The following is a 17,506-nucleotide window of genomic DNA, read 5'->3' on the forward strand; positions in this document are numbered from 1 at the left end:
GAACAAACCGGTTTCTCTGTTACTTTAGATAAAAAATTTGGACTATATATTCGTACATTAAGGGGGAAGGGGCGATAAAGTGTAGCTGGTCTGCATGCAAAGAGTGTTAGGTTCAATCATTGTGCATATTATCAAATAAGAATTGTTTTCTGACTTCAAACAATCAAAATACTTTACTCCCCCCTTATGTTTGTTTCCCATCTATTCTGTCACTTGTCTTTCTTTTGTCTCGCCCTAAGCTGAAAGAAACTAACGAAGAAACCGGTTTGTTCTCGAGTTTTACACAGCGTAAAATTGAGTTAGTGGCTTATAATACATAAGCATCAAAATTACTTCTTCCTATGAAAAATAAAAATAAAACTCGAATAAAATTATCAAATTTGGAAAGCCTTATTTTCCACTTGGGTATTTTTCGCGGGGGGTATTTTTCACTGGGGGGGGGGGGTATTTTCCGGGGGGTATTTTCCAGAAGTGTTTTTCGTGAGGGGGGAATACCTATAATCCTTTCCAATAGTATACACACATTTTTTTACTAATCAAATCCCTCCCTATTAAGAAATTTATTTTCCGTATATTGTTTTTACTTGGATAACTTAACATAATTAAATTTTAAAAAAGTTTGTTTTTAAACTGAAAGCAAGGAGTAACATTTAAACTCAAAACAAACAGGAATTATTACTCATATAAGGTGGTTTCCCCCTTTTCAATACCTTTCTTTACACTGAAGTATTTTTTAGAACTTTTAAAAAGCTCATTAACCTAATTATAGGTTCTTTTTTTTAAAGAGTCACTGTTAAATAATTGGAACAAAAAGCTATAATTTGACAATTCCTTTTTTGAATTTGATTTCTAATCGTTTTTTTTTCTAATTCAATATGACTACTGATGACGGTCACTGTATATGTGACCGAAATGTGTTTTATATTTTGTGAATTTCTATACAGTGTCTATTAAAAAGGATTTCATCCCTATTTTGAACTTTTGTTTTATCGTCATGGAAAGGCAATGTGGTCTTCAAAATTATCTAAAAATTCCAAAATTCCAAATTTTTTATATAAGGGCTTGAAACCTCTATAGTAAGGTTCCTTTAGATGTTGGATCTGATGGTGCGATTTTCATAAAGATCTCCTGATGGTTTAAGGTGGTGGGGGGGATGTACCCTGTGTAAATGAGGAGCTGCACTGCTCCTAATTTACGCTTTGTTACCACAAACTGTTTGATCAAAATAAACTAATTGGATTTGTTGTAAAATAACATCTTTGACATTACTCATTCCCTCTGGGTTTCCAATTTAACTTTTATTGAATTTGGAAAAATTCAGATAATAAAAAGAAAGAGAATACGCATAAGATTCATTTTTTAAAGTTATCTGGTGCAGTGACTTATGGAATAGACCTCCCCCCATATTTTCTCCTCTCTTACGGAATTTACTTTGTGTAAATCATTTTTACCTGTATGTCTTATTATATTGAAAGAAATAGAATTGTTCTAGACTAACATCCTTAATACTGTTGTATTCATCTTGGTTGTAACTTTTAACCAAAATCTATTTTCTTTTTTTAAGTTACCTGGTACAAAGATACTTGGGAATATTTGATTAGCCAATTCCTTAAAAAGATACGGTCATATAGTTCACAACGAAGTAGTGATTGGGGTAACTCTGTTTCCAATGATTATCGGCCATTTTTCAGGCTTCTGTAGTTTCTAAGAAATTACCAGAATCCTAGGCAGCGAAAGCACTATTATCTAAGTATAGAATATTCATACATGGACAAGATGAAATTGCCTCACCCCGTAAAACCAAAGACCGGTTCAAAAATTGCATTGAACATTAAGCATCAATAGCCAACAAATTTAGCATTCTCATCTGCCTGCTCACACAAAAAATTATTTTATGCTTCCAAGGCTGTGAAGTTTTGGTCCACTTACCCACCAACTCTGACTTCAAACCCTGAAACTTTGAATATAAATTCTCCAACTCTTACCATTTTCTTCAAAGATATAAGAACTCCGCTGCTATTTTACAGCAAAAACTAAATTTATCATAAGTTTCTGCCGAAATACATTTTTTAGTTTTACTAATAGCTATTACCCAATCCATCAGCCTTTTCTTTCAAATTGAATCCCAATTTTAAAGAGTAATGATCTTGCCTTTGCTGTATTCTATTAAAAATTAAAATACAGGTTAGAAAATGTTTTTTGGATTATTCGTTTATTAAGAAAACTAATAAATAAAAAGATAGTTGTGCTTCTCAATATTAAAAAAGTAATCAACAATCATTTAAAACCTTTATTGTTGCTACCACTTAATACTTTCAATATAATTCAGTTAACACATTCAACTTTAATATAGAAGGACTTGAAAGAGACGAATATGAAATAATTCATACAATTTATATTCAAATTCTATAAGTATAACTTTTGAATATTTTAATGTGTCTTATTGTGTTTCCATAACTTCAACTCTGATTACAAAGGGTGTTACATTATTTATGTTACTCTTTCTCCATTAAGCCAAAATATACTAAAATTTCAACTTCACAGGATCCACAGGAGGATAATCCTTTCTTACTCAATAGTCCGTATGCTTTTTAAGAAGAATACACAAGATGGAGTAAAACATGTTATATTCTTCCATTTTGCTCCAAAACCCAAGCTCCTTGGAGGTTTTCCAATTTTGTTGTGTGAGGCACATTAAATACTTGCGTAGTTCTAAGAATATTCTCTGAACGTTTCTAAGCTGATGGAATATCATGAAATTTCTATTCAATAATCTCTCAGTCATATTTTGTTGGATAGAATATACAGAAATGGTGCTTTGCGGTGAAGCTATTTCTTTTGTAACTAAGAAGGGGTGGTTGAACTTTCATGTATGGTTTGAATTTTCCTCTTTTGAAAACCAGCAACCGCTAGTATCATACAACTTGGGAAATAATTAGATATTTCATTTTAGAATTGGCATCAACATCACTCATTATGGCAGGGTCAAGTTCCATGAAATCATGCAGATAATTTTGGGTTTTGAACTCATTCTTAATTCACACTAACAAGTTTTAAAATAGACTTACAGTTAATATAACTTCTGACTGTTTTGATTTAGCAGTAAGGAGTTACTAAACATGCTTGATATGCTGTTTTGATTTATTGTTAATTATATTTACTTTTTCCAGGACGTCAGGAAATTTTGATTTTGAAGATCACACAACTTTCGTAATCTGAAATGGATGGTGACAAGGAGGATGAAGCTACTTCTACAAGATTAACGCAATCTGCTCCATCTAATTATATTCAACGTTCCTATTACTTGCTAAACCCATCCACCAGCACTGATTCAATATCACCAGTTTTCCTTCAAGATACATACCACTTATACAACCAACGAAATCATGAAACTAACATTTATCTAGCTGACATTGTTATCCTAAAATTTCCCAATGCACATCACAAAGCATGTCATCAATTGTTAAAGCATCGGCTTTAGCTAGACAAATAAAATTTCCCCTCCAAAAATCCCCACGAAGTAATTTATCTACCAATAGTCCTGCTTCATCAAATTTTAATCAATATGCTAAAAAAATGAACCTTCCATTAGTCCTGTTTCACCAAATTTTGATTCTCATGCTAAAATATGAACTTTCCCTGTCACCTATTGGGCAAAATATTCCTAAGAAAAGTAAAACAGGAAAACAAAACTTTCTAGCAGGGGAAACAAGAGAAGTCATTGTAACTGCTGCTGCAAGGATACTATATAGGGTACCACCCCCTATGCCTCAAGGCGAGCAAAACCGGTCCGAAGACTATGGGTTTGGATTAAGAGTGGCCAAGAGATATTTAATTTTGAAAAATAATTGAACTTTATTTCAATATTAATGTAAAATATTCCTTGTTTAGTTTTGTGTTCATTGGTATCTATCAAATGTATTCACTTGACTAATTATAAGACTGGTAGATTTAGTTATATTCATTTTTTACATGTAGCCACATGAACAAAACTAAATAGTGTATTTTTATTAGGGAATATTAACACACAAGTGGGAAGAAATAGGGATAGATTACTTCCTAGCTTATTATACTTTGCTATAGGAAAAGAAAAAGTAAGGGGTAGAGACTGCTGTAAGATCGTAGACATAATAATATAGCTATAAGCACTAATGTGTTTGAACAGTCTGCTTTATTGATCATGATATTGTCAACCAAAGTATGGCAGGGTCAATACGAAATACTATGTTATACAGGAGTGCTGTTATTGATGTTCTAAATCTAGGTCACAATCTATTAGCACATAGGGTTAATCTTAAGCTGAAATTTTGAAAGGGTAAATGCTTTAGGGAGGTTATGACCTTGTTATGCCCAGGATGAGAACCTGAGAGAAACTTAGAAGGAATACTTAATTCAGGGGTCTAAAATTTGACAGTGTATAACACGGATCAAATTTTTAGATTATATGAAAATATGAAGAATGTAAAGAAAGTGGAGGAAGCATTAAAATAGTAATTAAGGAGGTTCAGAGTGGAGGTGCTGTGGTGAGTTGTTAGTAGTAGTAGTAGTAAAGTGGAGGCTATGGATAAAATTATTGAGAATCTGGCAGATGAAACCAGACAGCATAATAGAAAAACAGTGCTTTAGCATTTTAAAAAACTGAAAGGCAATAGACAATCTGGTCTTTTACAAGTTAAGGATTGGAATAGTGCCAGGGTTAGTGATAAAAACAAATTTGGCACATTATTGAATTGAAAATGCCTTTCAACATTTTACTTCTTTTTTTTGGTTCATTTGATCTACCATTTTTTTTCTCAAGAAAGAAGAATATCAAATTGTGTACACCTCGTCATGTGTTTCATAACAACTTTAATAATAAAAAAATGTCAAAATTATTTTAAAACAATTTTAGAAGTAAAAGGCTGAATCAGGTTAATGGATTATGTAATAATAGTAACGCTAATAATAAGTTATCTTAAGCTGAAAGTTTATACCAAAAATATAATAATTCAATTAGGTTCTTCCAAAATGTGGAACGCAATATAAATTAATTAGTTTAATTCAAGCAAGAATGTATCTAATAACAGTATTTGGTTAGTAAAAGCCCTCTGTACATAGATTACAATAAATTCAGTTAAAACAATTAAAACATATGAAACATCTAAAATTAAAAAAAAACAAAAAAAACATGCAGAATTGGTCAGAATTGGTCTTGGTCAGCATGTCAGCATGCCTCTAGGCAGGCATGCCTTTCCAAAAACTAACAAACAGGTATGTGCCCAATAGGAGAGTCATGCCTACTCCTGCCATTTACCCGTGTCCCAGCCATTTAAACATTTGCCTCTCAAATACTTGGACTATCTGTTTTGGCTTTTCTCTGTCTATAATTGGCCATGTCTTGATGCAACCTATACCACCTACTACAAAATACTTGATAACTTTAATTCAAAATCGACGGACTCGGTCGAGTTATGGTTTGCTACTTAAGAGTCTTGCCATCCAACCGCTCCAGAACCCGAAAAGAAGTCAACAAATTTTTGTCTACAGCAGTAGCTCCTGTTTCTGAAAAATTTCCAGATTGGTTTCTAGAGTCCTGAAAACCCGTACTAAAATTGTGCCGAGAATCATGAATGATCTGCCACCCCCCAAACTCTGTATCTACTAGTCTTGAAGATAAATACTGGTATCCATTGGATGCATTTTTAGTAATAAGAAAGTTGTGTAATACACAAGCTGCTTTTATAATATCATCGGCTGTTTCTAGCACCCTTCGTGCACGTGATAGTCTATAATTAAACACTTCCTTATTGTGTATCAATCCTCCTCTTCTTGGTAAGAGACGCATAGAATTTTCCATGAGAGGCATTGCCTCAACTCCAACAAATACTTGAGGCAAGGGTTCTTCATTTGCTGCAGGGGGAGTTGGAGGGGGTAAAGAAGGTTTCTTATTTCTCATCGCTTGTCCAAAGGGTGAACGGAAGAAGATTGTACTATCATTTTCTTCCCTTTTTGTACCTACATCTATTTACAAAAATCTTTATTGTGTATCAGACACGGCCATTAAATTAATGCTAAAAAAACTGGTGGAAATTGAAAAAATCTGAACCACTATTAGGCAGGCACAATATTTGACAATGTTTGCCATCAGCAGCACCCACTAGACATTTTCTAAGGCCAAAAAATTCTCTTGCGACACTATTAAGATCATTTGTAGATAGGGGTCTCATGTATATGGGCTGCAGCACCTTCCAAATGAACTTTATTGTCTCTTTGACTATGTCAGACACTTTATATCTTCCTACTCTGTAGGTAATGGCCATTCTGAACACTGAATGTCCAGATGCCAAGTATCTACAGGACCAAAAAAGTTTAGTAATAGTAAGAAGCATAGAACTGTGCATATAAGAACAGTGGCTATAGGATTTAGAAATAATTAGGCTAATCTGTACACTTCAAATACAGTATTTTCTATATTGCAAATTTAGAAATGTTCAAGTTGCAGATTTTTTTTGAAGAAAAACAGAATATAAATAATAATGATAATGGAACACATTTTGGGATTTGACATTTTGCTAAAGCCTCCCTCTAAGGAAATATTCTGGCTTTGTTGTTTTAATTGAGCTAATGTTTATACGTTCAACACAATAAAAATAAACAAAATAGTTTTGTCAATTAATGACAGATGTATATAGTTCCGTTCAACAGCCACTGAATTCGTTTTTTGAGGGATTGGTTGGATAACTTATTCTACAATATCTTAAGATTTTGTGCTAATGTTTTAATTAAAAATTAAGGATATGTATCCCCCTAGTAATAAATTACAACTAACACGTTTATATCCTCGGCAAATCCTTCTGAGCATATAGAACATATCGCACAGTTAGGAATAAAATATTTCCCTTACGAATTATAAAAGTTGCATCCCTTGAAATCATCGTTTCATAACCCACCTTCAAAACAGGAAACGAAAAACACACTTTTGATAAACTGTTGTCTCATTTAGGATACATGTTATTTCACCATCCAAGAAAAAGAAAGAGATCACAGTCAATTATTTGCGAAATTATATTCGTAAGAAAAATCCAGTGATTGTTTTTGCTGTCATCCTTAATTGGCTGAAGTTAATTAAAGTCTTAAAAGTTGTATTTAAGTGTCACATAAATCTTAGTTTTTTCTGCATTCTGATTTAAATCTAAAATAGCTTCCAAGTGTGAAAGTCTTTTTGCGCATTATCATTTGCATCTAAGTAGCGTCTTAACATGTGAGCTTTTTTTGCTCCTACCTATTCAAGTGGGAGGTCAAAAAAACCTATTGGTTTCTTGCAAATATATTTTGGCAAATTTTGAATTATTTTAAGTCAGTTTTAGGAAAGCTTCCAGAGACACATCTTATGTTTTTTGCTGTGCTACTTTTCAAGTATTGTCATTTCTCCACTGTATGCCAGTATACAATAAAAACCATTGTTTATAATGATGTCTTTGTTTATATTACCAGATATCAGGAAGACCTTTCGTGATCTCTAGGAAACACTCAAGAGGGAATCTTGTAGTTTGCCGAGTCAAGAATTTGATTCTTAGGTCCTTTTTTTTTAAATCGAATGGGCTGTGGGAACAAACCCTCTGCTATGCTATTACGCTCCTACTTAAATCATAAATCATCACCCTCCCAGTTATATTTGGCACGGCCTGAAAAAAGAGGCAGTCACGAGACAATGATATCTGGATATATAGATAAGTGCAATCACTTTTAATTTATTTGCTTTTATCTGTTTATTTAAGTGACGAATATTATTCAAGTTTTTCAAAAATGGTCCAACCCTATAATGAAAAATAAAAAAACAATCAACGAAGAAAAACAGCTACAGCTCATATTCACGAAGCAATACAGGCAGCGGAGTGCTTAGAATCTGAGGTGTGTTTGAGCGACGGCTTTTGAAGTTTGTCCCCCAGTTTCCGTTTCTAGGTTTGAAATCTAAACTCTTCAATTTTGCATTTTTAAGGGGAAATTTGTCAGTTTGAAAAGACTAATGGGACTGGTCTTTAAATAAGGGATAAGCTGCTTACAAAGATTTCTAGCAAATTTTAAAGCAATTAATTTAGGATTCTTTTGGTTCTGGATTCTCTCTCGTTCGTATTCAAAGGAATCAAAAATCAATACAGGCTATGTCACTTCAAAACGGAAATGACGTAATCGGCTACCGGTTTAATTGTCAAATTATGTAAATTAAAAAGTGCACCTCAAATTGGACTAGGGTTGCCAAGAAAAAGAAAACTTATGTAACATACAATAATCAGTGTTTTAAAAAAGTCAATAGTCTTCAGGTCAGGTAAATCATACAAACTGAAAAGTAAGAAGCAAAATATGTAGTCGTAATTCAAAGAAGTCACACTTAAAAGTCTTTAATCATCCTCGGTCTCATCCGAATTTCATATATGCACTACTGTCAAATTCCGACTGAAGGGATCTACTTGTTTCCATTTCTTGATAGCACGAGTCAAATTGCTGGGGATCACCAGAGCATGTCTTCCACTTGACGACCATAGAACAAGTTGCTTCGTTTTCATCAGGGACGAAACACTCGAGACATTTAGCCTATTCCGGTTTTTAGTTTTGATGACCAATAAAATCAAGAACTGTCTCTCTGCTCCAGCACTTGAATGGGGCAAGCTGCAGAGAATCAGAAAGAACTTGAGCAAGTATGGAAAATATTCGTTTCCAGCAGCTTCTTAAAAAAGGGACAAAGCTAATAAACATAGCTGCTGTTATGAATGTCTGGTAAAATTTTCTGAAAACAAACTAAGCTGACATACCAGTCCTTATTTTAAAGTAGAGATTTTTAAGCGCTAGGGTTGACGCTAAATCGCAAAAATGAGAGTAATAGTAGCCATAATATCTAACGTATTTGAAATCAGATCTTGTAAGGAATGGACCCTATTTTTTCCCCTGAATTCATGGAAATTAACAAAAGTTTTATTTACTACGAATCATGACTTTACTAGATTTCGGATAATTTACTAAATCCTCTAAATTTACTAGATTTATTTTACTACATCTAGTAGAATCCTACTGACGGTGGCAACCCTGGCTGCACCTAGTAATAAAGAGCGAACCACAGCGCATACTATATAAAAGTTAAAAATGTTAAACGTTTGTTTTTCTTCTTTATTCCAGGCCTAGTGGATTACTAGAACATAATAGAGATGCTCTAATGGGGGGTTTAGTTAGGAATGTTTCCGTAGCTTGGAGGGGGAACTTCTCGTGGCGGGGGATTTAAAACATTGGGTTAATCGGGGAGCATATGTCAATGCCCATACTGAGTCGAAATCAGATTAAAAGGATTCAGGTTCCCTAAAGAGTGTTTGGAGCCACAAGGACTAATTATCTTGAGAAATACTAACATGAAGAGACTAAATTAAGAAAGTAATGTATTTATTTTACTCACATTTGCGATACAAAGCGGATTCGGAAATAACAAATTATCTGCACTTTAATTCACTGTCATAGGCACTTCGTTATAGTTATACACTGGGGCATATGCAATGCAAGATGGGTCTGTTAATGCTCTCAAACGATTGGACAAAAGTTATTCATAGCTAGATCATAGGTTCACTTACATTAAACTGCTCTCAAACTCTAATCCAAAACTGATTATAGACTGGCTGTACACTGGCGCATAATTGCTAAGTTCTACCTAACTATACTCTGCAATTTTGCCAGAGGTTACATTCAGGCGTTGCTAAAAAGTATTTTAAATTGGTCCTATTGGTTCAATAGTATGTCCTATATTTCTATTGGACAGGGAAACATTAATTGGCTACTTCAACTTTTATACGAATTATAGCTCTAAGACTTCACTTTGGAATTTTTCTTAACAAAACAAAGTGTTACTTTTGTAATTTTATTGCTAATGACATGTCACTTAGTTTCCAGGTGGCTTATAATTTATAACGGTGAAACTTGTTAAGGGACAATACAACTAAGTTACATTGGAATACATAATCCTAAACTTAGTTTCAGAACAATGCAACTAGATTATATGAAAATAGTTTGTATCTTTAGTGACTATTTTTTTGTATGATAAATTCTACCTTCTCTTGACAGTTTGGAATTCAAGCTCTTAAAATTTAAACTACATTGTTGGTCGCCTGTCATGTAACATTTTGTCACACTGATATTTATTGCATATTTTGGCGACACAGAGGCGGACTTATTTATTGCTATTACATTTTCTGTGGGAAAGATTATACAAAGTTAGTCCGATTAAGATACATTTGTTTTGCTACTTTTTAAATTGGATGCTTAAGCCTTACTCGATCTGTGGGTTACTTGAATTTTTAGGTTCATATTTTGGGTGATTTTATTTTACTTGAGTAACTTTAATTGGAAAATTTTGAGATTTGAATTTTGATCCCGTTATATATCTTCCTTCCCATTGTTAACGATGTCCCCATCGTCGTGTTTACTACTTCTCTTTCTATTTTTTGAATTTTGGTCTCGTTTTATCATTGTTAAAAAAAAAAATTTTAAATTGGCACTTATTATTTGAATTAACTCACATTTACTAAGATGTATTTTTTTTTCATACTCCTCATTGCTTTGTGTGATTACATATATGAAAACATTACTTAAAGGTCCATCATCTATTCACTCTATTTGGTGAAAGGGCCAAAGAGTTTCTACTGACTAATGCATTTGATTATATGATTGAGTATGTAAATATTACCTTCCTCCACATAATACCGAAAATACCTCCACCTGATATGCTAATAATTCTACATGGTTTTAATTTATAATTTCTGCCTTTGCAATTATTCTACTACCCGACATGATACTGATTACTGAAATTACAAGTTCCTTACTTAAATAATACGCTGTACTTTCACCTGACACTATACTTATATAATAAGCTATTTAATTCTAGAGTAGCTTCTTACGTATAACTTATAAACACACAACCATATTAATAAAAAAAAAACTTGTGAAAGAAATGATTTTATACACATATTACAAGATTTTAACTTGAGATCTGGGAGTAGCACTGGAATAATGTCACTTATTTCATCTATTTTATGAAAAGATTCTCAATATTCATTAAAGTTACATGTTAGGTACATAAGATTTTACACTTACTTCATCATTCTACGTGTCTATAATACTCACTTACGTTGTCACTTTACTTGGGGATTCCGTTGAATTTATTACTGAGTTTGCTAATTGTTTATGGTTTGTCTTCGTGGTGTTTCACCTTTTGGCACTTGTTGCTTGGGATAAGCATGTAAAATGTTCATAAGCCTGACTTCTTGCACAAAATTGTCTGTTCGTGGTTTGTCACGTCATATACGATGGGTTGATGCTATAGAGTCGTTGGTATGTTACTGGGTATATATCCCTTGGGGAATTAATTACAGGAGATGAGTATCTTGATAACTTGGGTAGACATCTATTCTGATCTCGGAAAATTTAATACACGTACAGTTTATGTTTCCCGTAAATTATTCACGTTCGGCCCTTCTTTTATTTGAATAAAGGGCTGCGTTACGACATATAAAGGTAATTATGGTAATAATAAGGCTTAATAATGGGGAGTATAACTATAATAACTTGGTTGGGTCTCTTCTCTGACCACGTTATTTTGGGAAAATTCAGCACGTACAGTTTATATTTCTCACAAAATTGTTCATGTATGGCTCCTCTTCTCATGGAGGATGGTTTGTTTTTGCGACATCTAATAATGATTGGTTAGGGTCAAAACTTAAACTTGGAATCTTGTTTCAACATATTGTCTTTGACTTGGGGTTTAAGATACATAATCATTGAGGGATTAACTTCCAGGATTATTCTTGGTCCTTGGGATTTAATGTTTGGGACCTTGCCGTCTAAGGATAGTTATTTGACGAATTTTTATGCAGTTTTACGACATGCTTGGGTCGGGGTGGTTCTCTAGATAATCGTTGATTAATACGTGTATATCAGGTTTTTCTGTTTGACAATATTGTTTGAGATAGTGTTACATGGTACTAGGTTTTGGTAACTGGGACTGTCTTCAGGGTATTGCCTTTAGGGATTTGTTTGGTGAGTACTTATCGTTGGTTGACGAATGATGAGAGTAGATGCTACTAGGTTGTATCTGTGTTGCGTTCTGATATACAATGAATGAATTTCCACTGATTACTCCGCTTCCTAGAATATAAATATCTAGGTAGAATCATATGCTTTTTACAATCAAGTAAGTTAAAACACGTAAGGCAATAATACATAATTTATAGAATATAATACAGGGACTATTATTTGAGGCAATAGTCGTGATTAACTATGCTAGCTATAACAAATTAATATGAATAAAGTTCAATTCAAAGATAAAACAAATAAGAGCAATTTTCATGCTTTTTATTTGTATATTGCAGCGACACTGGATTACTGCGAGACAAGCTCTACCATCATAAGAAAAATGATTGAGTATAAGAAAAAATAACGCAATATGAAAATTTCAAGAATAACACTTATATATATATATATATATATATATATATATATATATATATATATATATATATATATATATATAGAGAGAGAGAGAGAGAGAGAGAGAGAGAGAGAGAGAGAGAGAGAGAGAGAGAGAGAGAGAGAGAGAGAGAGAGAGAGAGAGAGAGAGAGAGAGAGATATATATATATATATATATATATATATATATATATATATATATATATATATATATATATATATATATATATATATATATATATATATATATATATATATATATATATATATATATATATATATATATATATATATATATATATATATATATATATATATATATATATATATATATATATATATATATATATATATATATATATATATATATATATATATTCATGCTTTTTATTTATATATTGCAGCGACACTGGATTACTGCGAGAAAAGCTCTACCATCATAAGAAAAATGATTGAGTATAAGAAAAAATAACGCAATATGAAAATTATATATATATATATATATATATATATATATATATATATATATATATATATATATATATATATATATATATATATATATATATATATATATATATATATAATATATATATATATTTATATATATTTATATATATATATATATATATATATATATATATATATATATATATATATATATATATATATATATATATATATATATATATATATATATATATATATATATATATATATATATATATATATGCATATATATATATATATATATATATATATATATATATATATATATATATATATGCATATATATATATATATATATATATATATATATATATATATATATATATATATATATATATATATGCATGCATATATGACACATGTTACAGCGTTTAATATATTTTAAATGTTTCTCAACACTCAACTACTTTAGCAATTACTTTTCAACTATCTAACTAGACATGAGGTAGGTTACATGGTTTTATGAGAGGTCTGTATTTACTATAAATTTTCAAGCCTTAACTGTTTACGCGCGTCCATGCCGCCTACGAAATGCATATTTTATCTTTACTGCTGCTTCGGTTCACGCAAACGATAATTAGAAACGAGGGATTGGACATGGTACGAAAGAGGACCTCTATTCCCGTTTGCTCGATAATGTCCTCCTTTATTTTTTGGTTTAAGGGTTATCAGGGAGTTCTGGGTTTAGGTTTTGCATCTCACTCGGCTCAATATTATCCTTCTTTGGGTTTTGTCTCCGGGGTCTCATAATTTTTCCATAACTTGGATCAACACAATCCTCATTGTTAGAGAATCAATGAGCTCCAGTATCGTAAACGACTAAATATTCCACTTGAAATGAGCTGAAGACACTCCACATTCACTTTCCGCATGATTATCTTTGGCCTCTCTTGTGAATAGAAGAATTTTTATTTTTCATACATTACAGCTATTTTGGGGGTAGTTCCCATCCTTAGGTATGATTTCCTGCTTTACGACGTCTTTGGCTGCTGCGTAAACAACGAAGATGATCATAATAGTCACTAGTCGCACCGTTCTGTTTAATTCTTGAGTTAATACGTGTTAATTTATATTGCAATGTAATCTATTTTTTATATATATTTTTTTTTTCGCGATTTAATTTTTTTGAATTTTGAATGAACAACAAACATTATAAGCCACGTTGCTTCTGCATGTATTGAAGGTACTTATCCTTTCTCCCATTGTATTTTATTCCCAATTTTCCTGTTACGGGTCGATATTTGGTTTTTTTTTGCCAATCGTAGTCCTAAACGATACGATTCTATGTTATATTCCCTTAAATCATATTTGACGTTCCACTTTTTCGCGAAAACTTCTTCCCCTGATTTATTCACAATGAGGATTGCTGCAGAGTATAACACGTTTTCTTCTGCATACTTGATAGTTATAAACTCTGTGTCAATAATTGCCTTGGCCATGGTTCTGAAATAAAAAAGGTAGTTTCTATTGGCTTTTGTCTAGTTACTTTTATTCAAGATTAGTTGCACTCATGGTTACTCTAGGTCGAGATCAAACTACCTTTTCGCCAGTACTTCCTCATACTCGGGTACTTATTCGTTCGACGTAATTCGATACTTCTAAAGCTCCATATTAACCAATAATGAATATTTACTTTTGAATGGAATGTAAGGCAACTTCAGGTCGAGGTTGAACTACTTCTTCACCAGTGCCACCTTGCACTTGGCTATTTGTGTATTCAGACGTAATTCGATTCTCTAAAGTTCCATACAGGCTTAAAAGTCTGGAGATTTTCTAGTAACTACCCCTTTTTTTATTTTTAAACCAACGATATATATATAAATCCTTGGATATTCAATCTCTGACCCATAGTTTTACAACATATTAATACACTACTAGTTTATTCATATAATGCACTTTTCAAATAATAATTGATCTACCTAGACATAACAATTCAGATAATATTGGTGGGCTCTTCTATTATTTATTTTGACGGGATTATTTATATACACAATTTCTTCCATGGGTATCGGCATTCAGTTTAAGTATATGTGCATCGCCAGGCAGTACCGCCCTTGAGCTTGAGGATGCCAACATATCGGTAAGTCGTTAATTTTCCCATGATGATACGTGGGGACTGAGAAATTCGAGTTCGTATACTAAGTTATTTTTACCATTTTTTGTCGTATTCAAATGCATTAAATATACTAATAATTGGTTTGGGAGGTTCAGGCCTTCCAATGTGGCAGTTATGTCATTCCTTCTCATATTTTGTCGAACGACTTTTTGGCACCATTTAGATCATAAAAACGGGTCATTCATTGTTCTTACTACGGAAAAACGTAATTTCATGTGCGACTGCCAACAACATAGTTGCTCGTGCACAATTACGTCGAAGCCGGGGTATATTTTGATTCCGAAACTTTCGTCTTGTTGGAAGAAATTCAGGATTATTTTGTTTACCTCTTTATAACCTCTTGGGGTGATTTGAAAAAAAGCGGATCCTGTTGCAGGGTTTATTGGGTTTAGGTATGTGTTATTTACGCAGTTGACGTATAAGGCCCTAGGAAAGCTTTCTCCTTTTAGCATATGTCCTCGGTCTATTAAATTGGAGAGAAATTTAATGGGCCAAATTTTAGTGACGTTATTATCATTCTGATCATACCAAATATTGTTTGTGATGTACTCGGATAATAAGGCATACTTGGTCATTGGGATTCTTTGTATTAAAATTTGGAATGCTAGGTTGGCGTTTAGCCTGGTGTATTCTATTGTTCTTGTCATGGTACGTCCACTAAAATTATAATGAACTAAGATCGCTATTAATCTTAGGATTATTCTGTCTTCCAAGACTTTCCTTGGAGATTTTAAAAGAAAATGTAGCGTTGGACAGTCGAGATTTTCCACTGTTCTGATAAGAACCCATTCTTTTAAGGAATCATTAATGTTATCCATGCTATGGCTTTTTTTGAGTTTCCATGACGTTATATTCTCTAGTCTACAACTTCTTAACTGTGGTTGGCTTGGGAATCTTATCATAGTTGCCGGTTTTTTTTGGATTTATTCTACTTGATTTTAGGTTAATATAAGCAATGTACCGTATAGTCACTGGTTTCGGCGTTTCACTTAACCAGTGGCCGATGGTTACTCACGTACCGTATCTGCAAATTTGCTGTATATAACATCTAAAAATGATTTTATAGCAAATGATTACGTAATAGTAATATATTTTCAAAATGATTATGTTAAGTTATAGTAGTTTAAGGTATGGCAATGATTACGTAATAGCTATGCACTTTCAATTTAATAATGTTTATCATAAGTTATAGTTGTTTACTTGGGCTTTTTATTTTTCTTGGTATTTAATTTTTTATTAATATTCTTGGGTTCCTTTTCCTGTACAAGTTGTTCTTCGTAAGGAAATACTTTGGCACGGCGCTTGACCACAAAATAATCAGACTGTGTCCCCGCGCCCTGCCAACGTATTCCACACGTCTCGGACTTTTGTCCATCTTCATTCCGGATTCTCGTATGGTCATTTTTGTTAAAGTGATTCTTCTAATGGTAGGGGTAATGTAGGATAATTCTTGCAGGTCACTTTTCATAGAGAGATGAGTTGATATTTTCATGAGAGTTCACCGGCCAAACTATTATTACTAATGGGATAAAAGCACCACAGGTCACAACAGCTGACCAGCGTGCCCCCTTGGCGTATGGTCATTTCTTTTAATTGTAGTTTATAACTCTTTTACATCTCCTAACTGAGTAGTAGTCTCTCATAGTGAGCCAAGGCCTAATGGTAATGGTAACGGAATAATGACACCATTTACCACTCCCATCAGCCACAGCTTCCCATGGTTGAGGGTCCATTTGTTTGAAAAAAAAAACGTTTATAATCCCTTTCTATATGATTCCTTGTTATGTATTTACATCTCGTATTCGTATAGTTGTTTTTATAGGAAAATGAGGATGAAGTGCTTGCGAAGTGGAATGATATACGCCGCGCCAGCCCTTGGCCTCAACTTCCCATGATTTGGGGTCCATGCGTTTTCGCTAATATCACTTTACTCCCTGTGGCTTATTTGAATAAGTCATCCCTAATCGATGTCCAAGCATTTCAGGGGGTTTTCTGCTGATTATTTGGTTATTTCGTTTTTTATATAAGAGTTTCGCCATGTATATTGAGATTTTATTACTTATCGAGAGTAAAAAAAAATTATTATGGTTACCTCTCGGAGTGTGAGGGGTATCCCTACTGATTTTTTAACTAAAAGTGTCTTCTTACTTAGTTTTGAGTGGTTTCTCGAGCTTAAATCGTTAAAGAAAGCATTGTAGCATATTTTAAGTGAGGCATAATTAGTATTTTTTTCATTTAACCGTTCACGTGATTATCTTAATTTTTAGTGACGGCTAAGTTCTCTGTCTAAAGTGTTGTGACGGAAATAGTTATGGTCGAAACTAGTATAGGGTCTTATTCTCTGTTAATCCCGTCTGCACTAGTACTGAATAAATGCAAACCAGAAATTAACAGAAAGA

General features: G+C 32.7%; 1 protein-coding gene across 1 annotated transcript; it reads right to left on the reverse strand.

The window, feature by feature from the left end:
* Positions 1-6,050: 6,050 nt before the first annotated feature.
* Positions 6,051-16,840, reverse strand: LOC148943160 (uncharacterized). Its single transcript, XM_089102460.1, has 3 exons — positions 16,801-16,840; positions 14,625-14,727; positions 6,051-6,330 (listed from the first exon to the last, which is right to left on the reverse strand). Exons 1-3 carry the CDS (start codon positions 16,838-16,840, stop codon positions 6,051-6,053), a joined length of 423 nt encoding a protein of 140 aa, XP_088958586.1.
* Positions 16,841-17,506: the final 666 nt, after the last annotated feature.

Source organism: Artemia sp. Qi Xiang Cuo, chromosome 16, assembly GCF_049724085.1.
Source record: "Artemia sp. Qi Xiang Cuo chromosome 16, ASM4972408v1, whole genome shotgun sequence".
Taxonomy (NCBI): Eukaryota; Metazoa; Arthropoda; class Branchiopoda; order Anostraca; family Artemiidae; genus Artemia; species Artemia sp. Qi Xiang Cuo.